This window comes from Neolamprologus brichardi, chromosome 1 (assembly GCF_056152115.1).
Source record: "Neolamprologus brichardi isolate AB-2024 chromosome 1, ASM5615211v1, whole genome shotgun sequence".
Classification (NCBI taxonomy): Eukaryota; Metazoa; Chordata; class Actinopteri; order Cichliformes; family Cichlidae; genus Neolamprologus; species Neolamprologus brichardi.
The window spans coordinates 29743104-29760324 of NC_142104.1; the positions used below are offsets into that span (position 1 = coordinate 29743104).

Sequence of the window (17221 nt, forward strand, 5' to 3'; positions counted from 1 at the left end):
TGAGGACATATTTACATACTCACAATTAAAATACCTGTATAACCCTCCTTCTTGCTGTTCTCTGCCTCATTGTTAAAACCACCCTGGAGATTTTTCTAATACCACTGATCTTATTATTAGACCTAGGACTTGGATTAGTGCTCCTAGAAAAAAATATTTTTCTATTTTTCTTTGGCATCAGTAGAGATTGATTAAGGGGGAAAAAAGTGGCTTCTTTTCACAAAATCTCCTACAACAGCTAGGAAATCGATCCAATACCAGTACAACTTTCATCAAATAATAATTCATGCTTTATTCATATTGGCCTTTGCAAACAAACACAGTTGAAGGGCCTTATAAGAGATTAATAAAATAGAACTGTAAAAAGGAAAACTTATTAGAAACAGATCAAAGCGGTTAATAATAATAACTACTTAGCAAGATATTTATGTTATTCTAAAAACAATACACATACAATTTTAATTTTTATATCTGAAGTAAAGATGGATACACTTTAGACAATGATAAGCTCAAGTTCTTTTTCTTAAACAGGTTTTTGTTGGACTATGAAAAAAATACATAAAGTAGATCTTAAAGTGCCAGTTAACCAGAATTTTAAAAGTTTTACTCATGGTGAAGAAGACATTTTATCCACAATGGTCCTGATTTGTAAAACAAACAAATTGCTGTGTCGATGAAGGTCATATAAATCCACCATTTTACTAGTAAAGTGTAATACAGCAGTTTAACATTTTTAATATTGCATCCTAAGTATTTCTTACCATCTTATAACTATGAAAGGGATAGAGGAATTAAGAAAATTCTATGCAATTCTATTTCTTTTCCCTTTGACAGTATTTTGTGTGATCTTACTTTAATGTGGGAATCTGAAACAGCTCAAAATACACACTGGAATCATTTGTGTGATTCTATCTCTAAATGTCCAAAGGAAACGAATGAGGTGCTCCCTAAGGTGACAGATAACTCCAGATGCAGGATCAGCAAAGGAGCATTTTCTGAAGAAATATGCTGAAAGTTGTCAAAATCACTCCTGTTGCCAGAGATGAGGCCTGATATGGAGCTGCAGTGGAAGAGAGATGAGGTCAGTGAGTTAAGTTTACAGTTAACACTGTGCACTTATTAACATTTAAACCTTAAAAGCAAGATTATATAATTGAATATGGTAATATTTTACACATTTGCCTAACAAGTGAAAGATCACCAGTTTGACACTGGGAAGGGATACAAATCTCTTTGGGACTCCTTTAAGAAGGTAGAGAGGGGCGGCTCAATCAAAAATATTGATAGTATCGATTCCAACACCTGTATCGGTGTAAGGTTGACACTAGTGTGATAGGATCGATACTTTGTTTCTATCCTTCAAGTTCAGTATGCAGTCCACTGAACTGTTTTATGGAAATGAAAAAATGTACATCAAACATGCACTATGAAAAACTTTAAAATCTATTTATGTTGACTCTCACACTTTTTTTATTTAGAGCCTGTAGCACATTTAAACAACAGAAGTTGACCCAAAGTACTTCAGACACAGGAACATTTACATTTTCTTAATTAAATTTATTAAAAACGATGGAAATGTTAAAAGTTGACCAACGCTTAATTAAATGTATAATTTGCATAGCCTGTAAAGCACTTTTGTCATCTTTGACTTGAGTGTGACCTACATGTTTTCATTTGCTTATATTTAGGCACCTGGCCAGGAATGAATAAGCCAGTGGCCCTGAAATAAGACACTGCTCATTACTTTCCTGAAAATCAAAACCACTGTTGCAGGAAACCTAAAAGGTTAAAACTGACTTTTATTGTCATTAATATTGTCTTTTACATTTTAGTGAATTAATGTTTAAAAACAGAGGAGAGGTTAAGTCTTGTTTAAAATAAATTGTCTTACCACTTCCTGCGGTAGTAGTTGCAGCTGTAACAGCTGGAGTTGCTGATGTACTTGCAGTATTGGTTGTGATACTGGTTGCAGTAGTTGCAGCTGTAACAGCCGGAGTTGCTGATGTACTTGCAGTATTGGTTGTGATACTGGTTGCAGTAGTTGCAGCTGTAACAGCCGGAGTTGCTGATGTACTTGCAGTATTGGTTGTGATACTGGTTGCAGTAGTTGCAGCTGTAACAGCTGGAGTTGCTGATGTACTTGCAGTATTGGTTGTGATACTGGTTGCAGTAGTTGCAGCTGTAACAGCTGGAGTTGCTGATGTACTTGCAGTATTGGCTGTACGAGTAGTTGCAGCTGTGGCTGTAGTAGCGGTTGTTACATTAGTACTTGTTGTATTTGCTGCGGTTGTTGTGTTTGCCACGGCTGTTGTGGTTGGAGCAGGAGTGGTGAGCACAAGGCTCACAGGTCCTGATTTGACTGTGTAGCTGCTGGTGAACACACTGCCAACCAGGGTGCTCTGACTCCTGGAGCTGGTACATAGATTTGGGCACAACAGAGAGGGCATGGTGGTAATGCACAGATTGACTGTGCACTGGACATACAGCTGTAAACACAAAAAGCTACACTCAGCAGTGTTCAGATTAAAGTATTTCACACTATCGCCACATAGAGCACTACAGCTGTTTACGAAGCATTAATACTGGAACAATTCTAAAGCACAATCAAGACAAATGCTCAGAACAAGTCAGCCACCACACATGATGTGTGCAGTGGTCAGTACCTTTCCATAGCATGCTAGCATGATAGCACTTACTGATTAGTAAAATTAATTTAAAATCTGCAATTTGCTTTAGAGGTATTTGGTAACTAATCAACATATTGTTCAAGCATTGAGCAGATGATGGTGCTAGCTACATGAAACAAAGTCTCATGGAAATCAGTTTAAATGTTTCTGTTTGGCCCAGTGGGATAGAACCAGCTACACCACCATTTAATTTCTATTTATTTATTTGTTTATTTTGCATCTGAGAATGTAATAAATTTAAAAAAGCGGAAAACAGCAGATGTGCAACTGAACAGGAGAAAAATTGTAGGGATTTCCCTAAAACTGGCTTCCAAACTAAAAACATCAACTTTAATTTAAAACATAAATAAGGTAAAACATACATAAAAATACATCGTAATTTTAATTTAAACACAATGTTTTTTGGAAAGCTTGTAAAATTCATTTTTCAAATGTTAGAACTGTTAATTAAGTAAACAGTTATTATGAGTGACTCCCATGGCTACAACATGTTTGAAAAAAACTCACAGGGGCTTGCATCACTTCTACAGTCAATGCTTTTAAGGAGCACCTCATTTGTCAACTTCCCTCTTGACCATCACAAATTTGTTTGAAAACAAAACTGAGGGCAAAAATACATTCTTAATAGGAATCACGAAAAACATCATGCCACTATTGCTCTCAGATAAGTATTTGAAGGGAAAACACCAGGGCTGTTTTAAACGTTTTTCTACCACCGTTTTTGTGAAGGCCCCTTTTTAAAATTCAATTATCTAGAAAACTACTTGAGCTAGATCCTTTCACCTGACTTGAACTGCATTAAATAATATCATCCTCCTTGTATCTGACTAGTTGTAAACAAAATATCACCCCCTGCGTACAAAACGGTGGTTTCTGCTGGAATACAAATCAGCTGTCGGAGATCCGACATCCAAATATTTAAGGGACTTCGAGCATCCTTCATGCTCTCCTAACTTGAGCTGCGCTCCTAAGTATTCTTAGAGACAGAAATAGTGAAAAAAGCTAACTCAAGTAGTTTTTAGAAAATTGTCTAAAACAGCCTGTCCTACAGCCACAGTAATGCTGAAATTTTGCATGATGCCTTTTAAGAAACGTATCTTTAACATTGATTTGATGAATTGACATTGAATGACCCTGAATACTTTTTGTATTTTGCTGGTCAAAATGATTTCTTTCTCAGTTTCAACTTTTATTTGAAACAAGCCTTTGGTACACAGAAAGAGTACAGCAAAGTGACACTTATGCTTATGTGTGTGTTATATGACATCACTTACAGTTGTTCCATTGATCTGTATTGTACTCAAATCAAGGCGGTAAACCCTGGAATTATTTTGGGTAGTAATAACCTCTAAGGTGTTGCTGGATGTCAAGCACCTGAAAAAGAGAAATGCGACTGTTATTTCAGTTTGTATGATATGCTTCATGTACTGAAAACAACATTTCTTTGAGAAGATTTTCTAAGAGCATCTGTCCTCTCCAAAGTGGTAACTTTGAAAAAATGACAGGACACAAGCTGAATATTACTGACCCTTGTTTTAGAATAGGACGGCTTATTGCAAAGTCCTCAGTCTCAGACTCGATGCATTCGTTTACTATCATCTCGGCTCGAACCACACTGCAATTGGACCTGACGTAGAGGTCCAGTTGTTTGATCCTGGATCCACTTTCTTCACTTCCTGTTTCCGAGTCAACAGCTCTACGCACTCTTTGTGGTGAGTTGAAGTTAGAGCGAAACGTGGGATTTCTGGTGAATTGTGCCAGGGGCCCTGTTCCTGGGAGGTAAAATTCAATCCAAACACGAAACGCACCAAAGGTCTCTCTCTCTGTGGGTAACTCAATTAAAGCGTTTGGGCCCTTGACCTGGACTCCTGGGATGCGGCAGGCCAAAGGCAGGATAAGTAAGGGCTGGCGGCTAATCATAGAGTAGGGACGCACGGTTTTCAAGGTGTTGGTGTAAACCAGCTCTGGGCCCGAGTGCTGGGAAAAATTGAGAATGAGAAAAGAGAAAATGAAAAATCCAAACAAATAATCTATCACTGCAAAATATCTCATCGTTTGAGAAATAATTTTTAATATAAGGCCAGAAAATCTATTTTGAATAAAAGGTTTCCAATAAGTTTCATCTTCTGTGTAACCAGATGACAGAGCTTCAGATAAGGGAAATTCTTTTTTTAAGAAAAGACAGATAAGTTAAACTCTTGGTCTACTGCAGGTGACTCTGTGACACTGCTCGCTGGAAAGTTTATTTTAACACCTCAGTTTTTACATATCGTCTCCCTCCTTTATAGCCTGAAGCAAACATGAGAAGGATTTCTCTTATTCTCTGACGACTACTTAATTAAACTTTACAGCCTTCTTTTTTTATCCCACTATAATTTCACTGAACAGCATTATCCAGCCTTACAGCACTAATATTACACAGCATGGATGTGTCTTGATAGATGGAGGCAAATTCTTTTTCTTTTAGCTGAACAGAGGTCAAGTCCAGTAGGCAATATATATTAGGCTAGAGGACATTTATGTGTGCTGAAAGAGCAATCTGCTGGGGGTTAAAGCTACATTACGCTGGAATTGTTACTGAATGATATGACTGTTTAATGTCTTACATTTGATTCAGTCCACACGGAGGTACAATCACAAGGCTGCAGCCTGTTTGAGCCTAAATCTCTGAACTCTTCTTACAAGCTTGACCCAGAGTGAACATTCTCAGAGCTGACTAAGCCAATTCAGCTAAGCTTTATTTCACCATTTTGATATTCATCAACTCATAATTCATAGTTATTGATTTGTTACTTAGTTAAAACTGCTTTCTAAAGACTCCTGAAACACATATATACAAGGAGAAAGGAAACCACATGGTGTCAGCAAAGACAAGAGTTTCAGTTTACGTTAAGCTGCTCTTTAAATACTGCTGTGATTCCTTTCTTGAATAAAAGCCTTTCATGTTAAAATAAAGGAAGAAAGCCACAGCTACCAAAAAAGGAAAGGAAGACATAATTGCGTAGTATTTTACCACAGTCTTTGTGCCACAGCCGTCCAAGGAGATGGTTGCAGTCACATGTGTGTTGTTGTAGTTGACGGGGCAGGTGGGGCTGTTGAGCTGGAGTTCGTCAAGGTTGATGTTTGTGAGCGAGGTGATGGGGAGCACCAGAGTCATCTCTGTCTTCTCACACTTCAGTTCTGACCAGGAGCAGAAGGTTAATTATTGATAATAACTCACGCAACCACACTTATCACACTCGAAATCACCTGAATCTCACACACAAGACCTGAATTTCTACCTGTTCCAGCAGGTAATGTTCTGGTTTCCCCTGAAAAAGTTTGAGAAGGAACACGTAAGCAGTGAGTATTTTCAGATAAAACCCTGCTGTAAAGAAAGAAGTTGTTTTGCCAGATATTTCTAAGCAAGCTCTTACTTTGGTATAGCCACACACATCTTGGCTCCGACTGTAATCTGACAGGATAAAACATTCAGATCAGACAGGTTCATCTGAAGCACATATATGCAAATGTATAAATACAGGTTTAATAAAGCATCAGCTGACCTCTTGGTATTTGCAGCAAAGCAGATGGGCAACAGATGAGTCAGGTTGTTTTCAGAGCGGATCCAGGCCATGGCCATAGTGGCCAGGGGGCCGACTGATGTGAAGCCAGTCCTGTAGAGGTCAGGGGGCCCAACCACGGCAAACTCTAAAACACTGTAAATATTGAGAGAAACCTTTAATAATGTTTGATTCACCTAAAAATACTTCACACCTCTCACACTTCTTGCAAAGCCACACAGGCACACTCAAAAAATAATTCTTCACCCTCGCAACCCTCAATAAACAGGAAGGAATTTTTTTTTTTTTAGTAAAATGCAACGGAAATATATAAAATTAAATGTAAGAAAATCCACTTGGTATAAATAGAATATATACCAACTGAATGAATTTCATTTGACCAAACCATTATATTAACATTTTACATTGTACTTATGTGATAAAATTACATGGAAAATCTAAATGAAATCAAATGAGTTTAAATGAAATCATTTTATTTTATTTTAGTCTAAAGCACTTTGGTTTTACATGTACTATATAAAATGTGCTTACTTGACACACACACACGCTACCGTTTTCAGTCCCCTGTTGTAATTCTTTAAAACAGAGGTCTGCTTTTCAATATGCAGACTGGGTTTTTTTTTTTTGCACAACAAGTCAGCTTTATTTGTATAGCATGTTTAAAAGACATCAAGTGTTGGCCAAAGTGCTGAACAGAGGGGTAATGTAATCAAATAAAAGAAAAAATTCAAATAAATGAGGTAAAAAAGATTACAAAACATCCATATATATGGTCAAAGGAGCTTGCAAAGAAAAGCGTCTGGACTTCTTTAAGTTGCTTGAAGACGTTTCACCTCTCATCCGAGAAGCTTCTTCAAATTTAATCTGGGACTCCCCGCCAGAGTCCCAGATTAAATCTGAAGAAGCTTCTCGGATGAGAGGTGAAACGTCTTCAAGCAACTTAAAGAAGTCCAGACGCTTTTCTTTGCAAGCTCCTTTGACTACGATGACCTGGATGACTGAGAACCTTCACAGACATCCATATATATGCACACACAAGCAGACTCTTATATAACTTTTCTATACAAGTATATTTGTACATGTACATATGTACATACTAGGGGTGCAACGATACTCGTATCGATATCGAACCGTTCAATACAGTGCTTTCGGTTCGGTACGCATATGTATCGAACGATACAACATTTTTAATTTATTTTATCAACTTTCTATCTGACGATGCTGTCTGTGTTGAGCGCTCAGTGGATCTGCGCTCGACAGTGCAGCCTAGGCGGAGTAGTCGAACACAGATTCACTGAGCGCAGGGCAAGCTAGCTAGACAGAAGTTAAGCTCGTTGCAACATGGCAAATTGAACCTCCCCCACCCTGATTCAGATCTGGCGTTTGGAACTATTTTGGTTTTCATGTGACGTATGACCCTGAAGGTAAGCGTGTCATGGACAAAAGTAAAACAGTATGTTGGATGTGCCAGCAATGCTCAATTGGTGGGAACTAGTGTGTTAGTGCAGTTAGCTCGTTAATGTGTTGACGTCTTCCAGCCCCACTCATGAGGCGATCCGCGGTAGCTCGTTAACGGAGATTTCCCGTGTTGTGACCTTAACGTCATTTCAGATTAACGCTGACAGCACTAGTGGGAACACAACCAATATGACTGCACATTTACTCTGACATCATCCTAGTGCAAAGACAAGTGGAAGCAGACAAAAACAAGCACGCATGCTACAAACTTTACCCGAGTCATTTAGACAGCCGTTAGCACATGATTCTCCTTATGGGGACCTGATATGTTTAATATGCTGCTGAGAATATAGCCCAGAAGAAGCGTATAGTATAGCTTTTATTTTGGAAAGAGACATTTCTCCATAATAAACTCTCTTTTCCAAAGATGAGTGATTCCTCAATCAGATACAGGGCTCGCAAAATCGCTAGCCCGACGTCCTGGGGCTTTTTTCCAGTCGGGCTACCAAACTCTATCTCTGCCCTGCCCGTCGGCCTATCGTAGGAAGGAAAAATATATGTCAATGCTTTTGCATTCTTTCGGAAATGTAGCTGGGTAATTATGTCATTGGCATCGGCCACTGTCAATATGTGACATACTGAAATCGCGTTTGAATTTGCGCTTGTTTTTTGCTTTCACTTTGCAATCGCGTGAACTGTGTATAGAAAGCTACAGTACTGATTGGTGAGTGATGATAATTTGCGCACCAATTCCTCTGACATCGTCTTATCAATCGTTAGCTTACTATGCAAACATGACAAGTGAAATCTCCTGCAGCTTAAACATGTGAGAGGTTGATCGCGCAGAGAATCGCTGAGCGTTATGTTAGTGCGTGTGTAAAAGCAGCAAGATATATATTTTAGTTCTGCTGAGCCAAATAAGACAGGTCAGGGTGAAGAAGTGACAAAACGGAAAGGTTATGACAAATCAGACTATAAGGCAAAAAGAAAGTGCAGCTTTATGGTTTCATGGACAAAAGAATTTCTGTGGCTGCAATATGACGAGCTAAATAACCAGGGCTGCACATAAGTGGTCCGCAGGTGCGCATTCGCTGTCAAAATAAAAACCCGCACAAGATAAGAAGTTGCAACGCGTGTTTGCGTACATAAGATTTTAAGGAAGAGGACAGACATTTGTTTAGAACTCTTAAAGATGTCGAAGAAGCTCCTTTAAGCAATTACTGTGATGTTCCTCCACCTCCAAAGAAATGTCAGAAGGAGTCCGAACCACAAAAGAAGCGCGTATTCTCGGAAAAGTGGTTGCAGGAGGTGAGCTGGCTTCAAACAAATGATGAACGCACAGAGATGTGGTGCAGAATGTGCCGTGAAAATTTAATAAATGACAAATTAATAAAAAGGCATGAACATTTTTTTTGTATCGAAAAAATATCGAACCGTGACACCAAAGTATCGAACCGAACCGAACCGTGAATTTTGTTGTATCGTTGCACCCCTAGTACATACCTATACATGCATATGCAGCAAAAATGCAGCAACAGCAACAGAAAATAAAAGAATAAACCATGTTGGGATGTTTAAAAAGCAGTGGGAGGGATGGCAAAGGAAGAGCCACCAGGACTCACCTCTCCTCCTCCGACCTATAGTCAGTGTTGATTTTCTCCTCCTGGTACGGCAGAACAAACAGTACAGAGTCATCTTTCGGGGTCCTGTCTATGGCCACTGGTTCATCAGAGCACCTAAAATATGACTCTTCCACTGGAAAGACAAAATGAAACCATTTATTACATTATGCTATAAGTTATTATTAATCTGGTAAAATTATTATTTTCATTTTGGCAGATGATGAGAGAAAGCGCAATTATTATTCTCTATACTTGAACCAAAATGTCATCTAAGCGATTGTCAGCCTCACCAGTTAGAGAGAGATGGACAGGGACAGAGCTGAGGGGCAGATCTGTGGCATGGTTTACTCTGGGCGAAGGAATCAGGTCCTCCACCATCAGGTAAATAAAATACTGTCCTGCAGGTGCCTGTCCAGTGAAGGACAAAATGCATTTCTCCTGGTAAAAGAATGAAACAATGTCAACAACAGAGATGAACAAGTTCCACAATGGTATGTGTGGGCAATGTTTGACTGTAAATGACATCAATACAAGGCAAAACAAACAAACAACAAAAAAAACTGAGTGGTTAAACTTGTTTCCAGACTGTATGCAAATGATATTAATGGTGGCTTTTAAGCACCATTGTATAATTAAGTATAATTATAATTAAGTATAATTTACTTTGGAAACTATTTGACTGATCAAAGACCAAAGAGAATTCAGTTGCATTTCCAAAATTAACTGGAATGTGATTACTGGAAATATTTTATTACTGTGTTTAAATTTTAAGCTACTTTATACTTTTATGCTCTACGTCACTGTCATAGTTACATGTTTTGTTCTTTCACTGTGTACACTGTGCTTTTGTCATTTCAGTCTAACACTTCCTGCTGTTTACTTTCCCCTTGCCAGTATGTGACCTACAGCTCCTCCCAGCTCACCTGCAACCTCTTTGTCTAGCCTTTCTTTTTTCACCATAGCTGAGATTTGCCTTTTTCCCCTTTTTTGGGGGGTTTTCTTCACAAATTTAAGACACACCATTCACCACAGCAGGTATTTCCACATGTTTCATTTGGCAGAGTTTTACGCCAGATTTCTGTCCTGATGAAACCCCAAAGATGGAGTGGGTTGGGTGTTGGTTGGTGCTGAACATATTTAAATATTTATGTTAGTCTAATCCACACTTATGTTTAATTGTAATCATCTTTAAAATAGTAAAATATGTTTTTAATTAAGAATAAAATAGATTTTAGGGCCTACAATAATAAAGCCTCGAACTCGTGAAATACAACTCACCCCATCCAGCTCTATGAAAGAGTGCTGGGTGCAGCTGACACACTCTCCCTTGTCAGAACTGGCAAATCGACATCGAACCTTGTCCCCATCCAAGTCTTTCACTGACAGATGGATGTCATGAGGACAGTTCACACGGGCCCTGTTCTCACAGAACAAGAAATATTGGTGGCATGCAGACAAAGAGATAATCAGCTTCTTGAATCATAAATCACAACAAGAGAGAAAACAAAAATGAAAGTGGATTTGGTGCAGTCTGTACAGCTGAAGGGCAAGGCATCACTCTGAAGAAGTCTTTGAGAAGCAAAGACTTTGGCTGACGTCAATAAGCTCTCAAAGTGCTGCCTCTTTGGTGATGCCTGTTTGGGCGGTGATCTTAAACTTGGCCTCCAGCAACAGCTGGCTTTTGGAGCTGAAAAAGCCACTGCGAGTGGTGAGCATGAGTAACAGATAGACAAATCAGCGGAAACTGATCGCATAAACCTGCAGACTCAGGCTTCACTCTGATTTCACATGGACTTTTTAACAACAAAAAAAAGATTACACTCAGATTTAAATCATCCGAATAACCAAGTGAAATTTTAAAAATCTATTTCATGTAAAATCTTATATGGATCTTTGTTCAGATATATGTAGCTTATATCTCTTTATGACAGCTTAAATGTCCTTAATTTAATTAACACAAATTCAGCTCATGTCTGAATACAGGAGTCGGGAGGAAGGAGAGCAGAGAGTAGTTGTTTACGCTACCTTAGTGGAGGAGGGAGAGCCACAAAAGCAGGGTGGTTGAGTCTCCCGCTGTTTGCCCGGATCACTGGTCCTGCATTTATAGACACAAAAAATTCTGTTCTGGACCTAAAACAGTAAAAAAAAAAACCTGTATTAATGGCTTCTTCCTTTAATTTAACAAATAACATCATTGATCTTGTCACAGATAGTAAATACAATGCTTCATAGCAAACGGTTTGATTCGCACAGGACTGAAGAATCATAAGTCAGTTTGTTTGGGCTCCAGACTGCTTGAAATAGTCAATTTTAAATGCTTTTGTGTACTCTTAGCTCTTTATGATTTCAGATGTTGTGGGATATCACTAATGTGGTTATTTCAAGCACAAACCTCTCGCTGGGACCATAGAAGCCCCAGCTTCGCCCATTCTTTGTTGCGAGGGGCAACAAATCAGAAAAAACTCTGAATTATGCAAAGCTGATCTAGTAGAACAAAAAAATAAATACAAATAAAAGTCCTCCATAGTTGTCTAAGAAACAAAACAAAACAATGTCACTTGGAATAATCTCAGAGTTATTTCCAAATAGACTGCGCAAAGTTCTTTTAAAAAGGTGAAAAATGTAAAAATTAATATACAAAATTTAGCATGTCTGAGGTCAAGGGTATTCGCATTGTAGGTCTCATACCCTAAACTGATGGTAGCTCTGTAGTCACTGGGGACAGTTTTCTGCCACTGGCGGACACACCAGTCAGAGGGTTTGGTCCCAGTGAAAGGTAACGGGGTGGTGTGGACTAGACAGTCCTCTCCTGGAGCACAGAGTCCAGACAAAGACGGACAAGGACTAGGAGCAATGACAGTGAAATGAGCCCGCACCTGCAAGAAGTAAAGAGACAAACTCCCTCATGTCTGCACTAAACAAACATTACAAACATTTCCGTGTAGTTCATCAGGCACCAAATATCAATCTGAGACCCACACAGCTAGTATGTTGACTATTAATTGACAGTTATTAGTAAGCGTAATTTCCTACCTTTTGGGATAAATAAAGTATTTGCTACTTTTATTTTACCCACTAATGTTGAGTATTAGTAGGATGCTACACTGCTATTCCCATCAACTGAATGAAACAACTAAAAATAACTGAATTTGGGTTGAAGCACTAATTTATGGGATGTTTGTGGCCCAGTGTGATGTAACAATGGGAGACAACAACTATGAAAAAAACAACAATATCAACATTATCCTTAGTTCAGCTATTAAATCTATATGAAAGTAAGGGTTCGTTTTTGAGGATAGATGGAGCCATGAGTAATTAAGACGTGCACAGCTGACAGGACTGCATAGAAGAATGCCCAACTTGATTACAACAGACCTAACACACTACACCAGTGGTTCCCAAACTTTTTTTGCTGGGCCCCCCTTGTTTTACAAGAAAAATGTTCGCGCCCCCCCTCACGCGCGCGCATGCGCGCGCACGCACGCACGAACACATCCTCCAACCACACACACCCATATTTTGCTCCATTGCGGTTTATTTCACACCTCAAACATTTAGTAAACAATTAAGCAAATAATTACAAGTAATCTGCAATAAATTACAGGTAGTAAGAAAATAAACTACTAACTCTTTTACGCTATGTCCACACCTACACGGGTATTTTTGAAAACGCAGCTGTTTCGTCCACACGTAAACGGCGTTTCGAATCACCGAGAATGGAGATTTTTTAAAACTCCTTTTTTGCGTTTACTGGACGAGGAATACAGAGTTCGTCATGCAATGTCAAAGGTATGTGCCTTTTTTCACGTCACGCTGTGTGCACGTTATTGTTTACATGAGATGAATTGCAGAATGGCAGGTAGAGACGAAATACTGTTAATCTGACTGTCTGCAGGTTTTACAGGCTTACATATACATGCAGTTACTGTCCCTCCATTTACAAAGGCAGAGGCGTCACGGTGTAATTATTTTACATGTAGTTGTTTTTTTCTGTGTAATAATATTCAACATTGCTATCAATACATTTTTCAAAAAATCCCTCTGCAAAATGGGTTCAAAAACATAAACAGCTGTTGGACGCTGTTTGTCCGTGATTTGAACCGGGGAACAAATCATGGCAGGATCAGCCTGATGTTATTTGTATCCCACTGTAACTTTACTGTATAAAGAGCAAACATCTCCAACATGTCAGGAGTAGTTAGTCATTACAACAAGTGTTTGTGAACTACAAATCAAGAATGTGGGATACTGTTTGTCCGTGATTTAAACAGCCCAGCGCTGCTCCCAACAAAGGGAAAACCAATCCTGCAGGGAGACCTACCTCTGCACTTGTGCAGGTGAAACCAAAGGGAAGATGTGCTTCACCATATTTTCTAGTCTTTGGCTTAGAATGAAGTTGGTTTGGAAACATATTCAGCTATGCTTCATCTCCTGCTTTGCCTTTGTGTGGGCGCCCGTGCTAGCAGTGTCCAAGCGTTGTTTTTTTTTTTTTTCCCTTTTCATGCCGCGCCCCCCCTGCAATGGCTCTGCGCCCCCCCTAGGGGGCGGGCCCCACACTTTGGGAACGTCTGCACTACACAATGACTGACACTGAATTTGTTTTGTAGAATTAAAAGAATCAATTATTTGCACACATAAGTAAGTAGCAACTAAAATAAAGAAAGAAGGGGAAGGGTTTAGGTTGAAGCATGTCAATTTTAATGTTTTTTTGTTCTTGCAGTGAATCCTGAAACGTTTTAACTAATTGAGTGGTAAACACGTTCATTAGGATATTTCAAGGAAAGTATAATTTTAGTAAAGTAAAATTATAGAAGCACAGTTTTGATAAATAATTCTAATAAATAATAATGCTGAGGCATAAAATAATATGGTTTATGAATCATGGAAAATGTCTTTTATTAGTTTCCTGCTATAATTTAGAGTTTATGAAAATCTCAACACACGACTAAAATGTGATAGTAAAAATGTATAATTAGGAACAGCTGAGAGTGGGGAGATCTTGGTTTTTAGGACTCTGAAAAAAAAAATTAAAGAGGGAAAACGGTACTCACTGTTTTTCCTCCATCACTGTCCAGGGGCACAACATGCACAGTCAGGCCAAGAGAAGAGGCGTCAGAGGCCAAGCCCAGCATCAACAGAGCCAGGCCCAGCAATAACATATGCATCTTGAATCTGTCCAGCATGTCAGCTTCTCAGGCAAGGAGCGAGTCTGAACCTTTGGAAAATACAAAGACAGGAAGGTGAAGTAGTCAAGAGTCAGAGCACTAACTCACTTTTCATTAGCCGCAACACCCCCCCGCCCTGAATCCTGTTTTATCTACACTACACGTCAAGTAAATTTGACTTTTAAAGTCAATTCAACACTGATCCCGCATTGTCTTTCTGAAACAAGGCTGTCGTTATATATCTGACAGGATAGTGAGAGATGATACTACGGAATCTCTCACTATATTATTTATGATTTAATAATGATATTGTAACTGGCGGCTCTGCAATTCAAGGTGTGTAATACCACATTATAAAAGTTTGACAGGTTGAAGAGTGAAACATCAACCTCGTATCAAAACTCACTTGAATAGAAACCATTTTGTCAGTCACAAATTAGAAAACACCTGCAGTTTTTGTGGAATAATTATGATCTTAAGTGCCATCAAAATGAAAAGACCGTGACATACCTGCTGTTTCTGCACTTGGGAATCCCCCACCAATCACAATAAGTAATCCTCAGAGAGGGGTACAAGAACCTGAGGACAACAGCAAACAACCTCTGGAAATCATAAATGACAACCCGATAGATCAATCAATCAATCAATCAATCAATCAATCAAATAAATAAATACAATGGAAAAAAGGAACAAATTTTAAATTCTTAGGTTCCACCCATCATAGCAGAATAAATCTTCTTAACACTGAAAAGTGTGGCAACAGTATAAAACAGCCAGCAAACATATGCCCACCATGTGCAAAACCCTAAATAAGAATGGTGGGACAAAATGAAAGAATTAAGTAATAAAAAATGACTTGTATCGATACAAAAATGCAAAACACGATGTCTGGATGTAAAACAGTACTACAGATTCACATCAAAAACTCTTTCCTGACATGAAACATGGTTGGTGGGAGCAGCATGGTTTGGCGGTGTTTTTAATACATGAATTGTTAATAAGAACCTAAAGCTGGAGGCTCAAAGGCAGCGGTGTCATCTCTTAAGCAGCAATACCTGCAGGCAGTGGCCACGGAGGGGAAAGTGGCTGGTACTGACTTGCGTTATTTAGCTTTTTTTCTGAGCTTCACTAATGTTCTAATGACAGGAGGTTTTTTTTAATTTTTTATTTGTTTGTGATGTCTGTGTGCAAAGTGGGGCATTGCTTTTGTACTTAAAAGTCCATGGTGTGATAAAAATCTGTTCTGGAGAAATAGTTCAACATATTATGGTGTATATCTTTATTTCCATTCTTTTAAAAGGCTCTGTGACAGATTTTCTAGTTTTAGAATCTAAATCAGAGACGTCAACTCATCTTACATCATGGACCACATAGAGCCCAGTTTCATTCAAAGTGGGCCCGACCAGTAAAGCTATTGCCTATCAATAAACAGTTTTCTTGTTTTTAAAGTTTCTTTTATTTCCAGGATAAAGATTAAGCTACACATTTAAACCCTGAGGTATCTTCAGAAAATCTTTTTTAAAGATGCATCTCAGTTTTTCCAATATGTGAAGAAATGCTGCTGACTACAAAGAAAGCCATCAGTAGTAATATTAATTAACTATTAACTAATATTTTCATACTTTGGTGCTTGAGAGGGTTATTTGTCAGTAAGAAGGGAAAACTAATGAGAAAACACACAAAAGTCCAAAAATGTATGCTCTTCTTTTTAGTCCACATATATCCAGTGAGCTGGATCCATGTTTGTCAAAGATATCGTGAGGCAAACTGACTTGGAAAAAAAAGAACTGATTTTTATACTGACAGGTGTATGTAATGAAAACATAAGACATTACAATCAACTTAAATCTTGTGTCCCGTGGAAAATATTTAGGTCTTTTCCAGTCAAACTTGTCCAGGTAGTGAACTGCACTATGCAACTGCTTTGAGACATGGCAGCAGACTATAATGTGCTACACCGGCTAAATATACATTTCTCTGAGCACCTCTACATAAAGTTTACACAATGAGAAGCCAAAGTTCTTGGGCTAGCCAAGTCAAAAGACACTGGAGAACCTTTAAAAGATCTGAGTGTATCTGAGCCTGTATGTATGCTCTTCACAGTGTTGATGACAGAAAATCCAAAATCAATTAAAACTTTTACATCCAATTACTGTTTTTTAAAGTGAAATTAAATGTAACCTGTACAATCCTGGGAAACAAAAACTTAACTAAAAGCCCAAATAACCATGACATTCATGCCCATGCTGAATGTAGGTAAACTTCTGAACTGTATGCTGTTAAAAAGTATCAGGTTTCTAAATGTTGGTGAATAACAAATGAAACTCCAGTCACAGGCCAGAATTACTCAGGCAGCTCTGCCCTGAAACCTCCACAGAATAAAAGCCAGATATAGAAAACGCGCACACTCTGAAATAAAAATGTCAGACAAGGAAGATATATTTTTACCGTAATCAGTCGTCAGTTCTTCATTTTCCAAAGTCCAACTTAGGAGCTTACAGCCTCCACTCTCTTTCTATACAGTCTTGAGCGCTGAGATGCAAGCAAACTAAATTTGAGCGACGACAGAATGAAGTTGAACTGGTTCAACCAGAGCTTCTAAAGAACATGAAAATTACCGCATGCCAAGAGAAGCGTAACTGAAGTGACCAAGCTCTGATTATTGTGCATTGCATGAGGTACGCCTTCCCCGTATATATGACACCTTCTGCAGTCTTTTATATTAA

General features: G+C 38.6%; 1 protein-coding gene across 2 annotated transcripts; it reads right to left on the reverse strand.

Annotated features, from left to right (window-relative positions):
• Positions 1–267: 267 nt before the first annotated feature.
• LOC102790758 (uncharacterized) lies at positions 268–17023 on the reverse strand. Of its 2 annotated transcripts, none has more exons than XM_087840759.1 (16): positions 16944–17023; positions 15006–15097; positions 14382–14545; positions 12019–12206; positions 11356–11460; positions 10609–10747; positions 9621–9768; positions 9331–9463; positions 6233–6385; positions 6104–6141; positions 5969–5998; positions 5701–5867; positions 4216–4664; positions 3962–4061; positions 1892–2486; positions 268–1060 (listed from the first exon to the last, which is right to left on the reverse strand). In XM_087840759.1, exons 3-16 carry the CDS (start codon positions 14511–14513, stop codon positions 978–980), a joined length of 2460 nt encoding a protein of 819 aa, XP_087696885.1. In that variant the 5' UTR covers positions 14514–14545; positions 15006–15097; positions 16944–17023; the 3' UTR covers positions 268–977. The 2 variants fall into 2 exon arrangements, with proteins under 2 accessions (XP_087696885.1, XP_087696890.1); XM_087840764.1 differs by having other exon boundaries at positions 15006–15074; positions 16944–17009.
• Between the last annotated feature and the right edge of the window lie 198 nt (positions 17024–17221).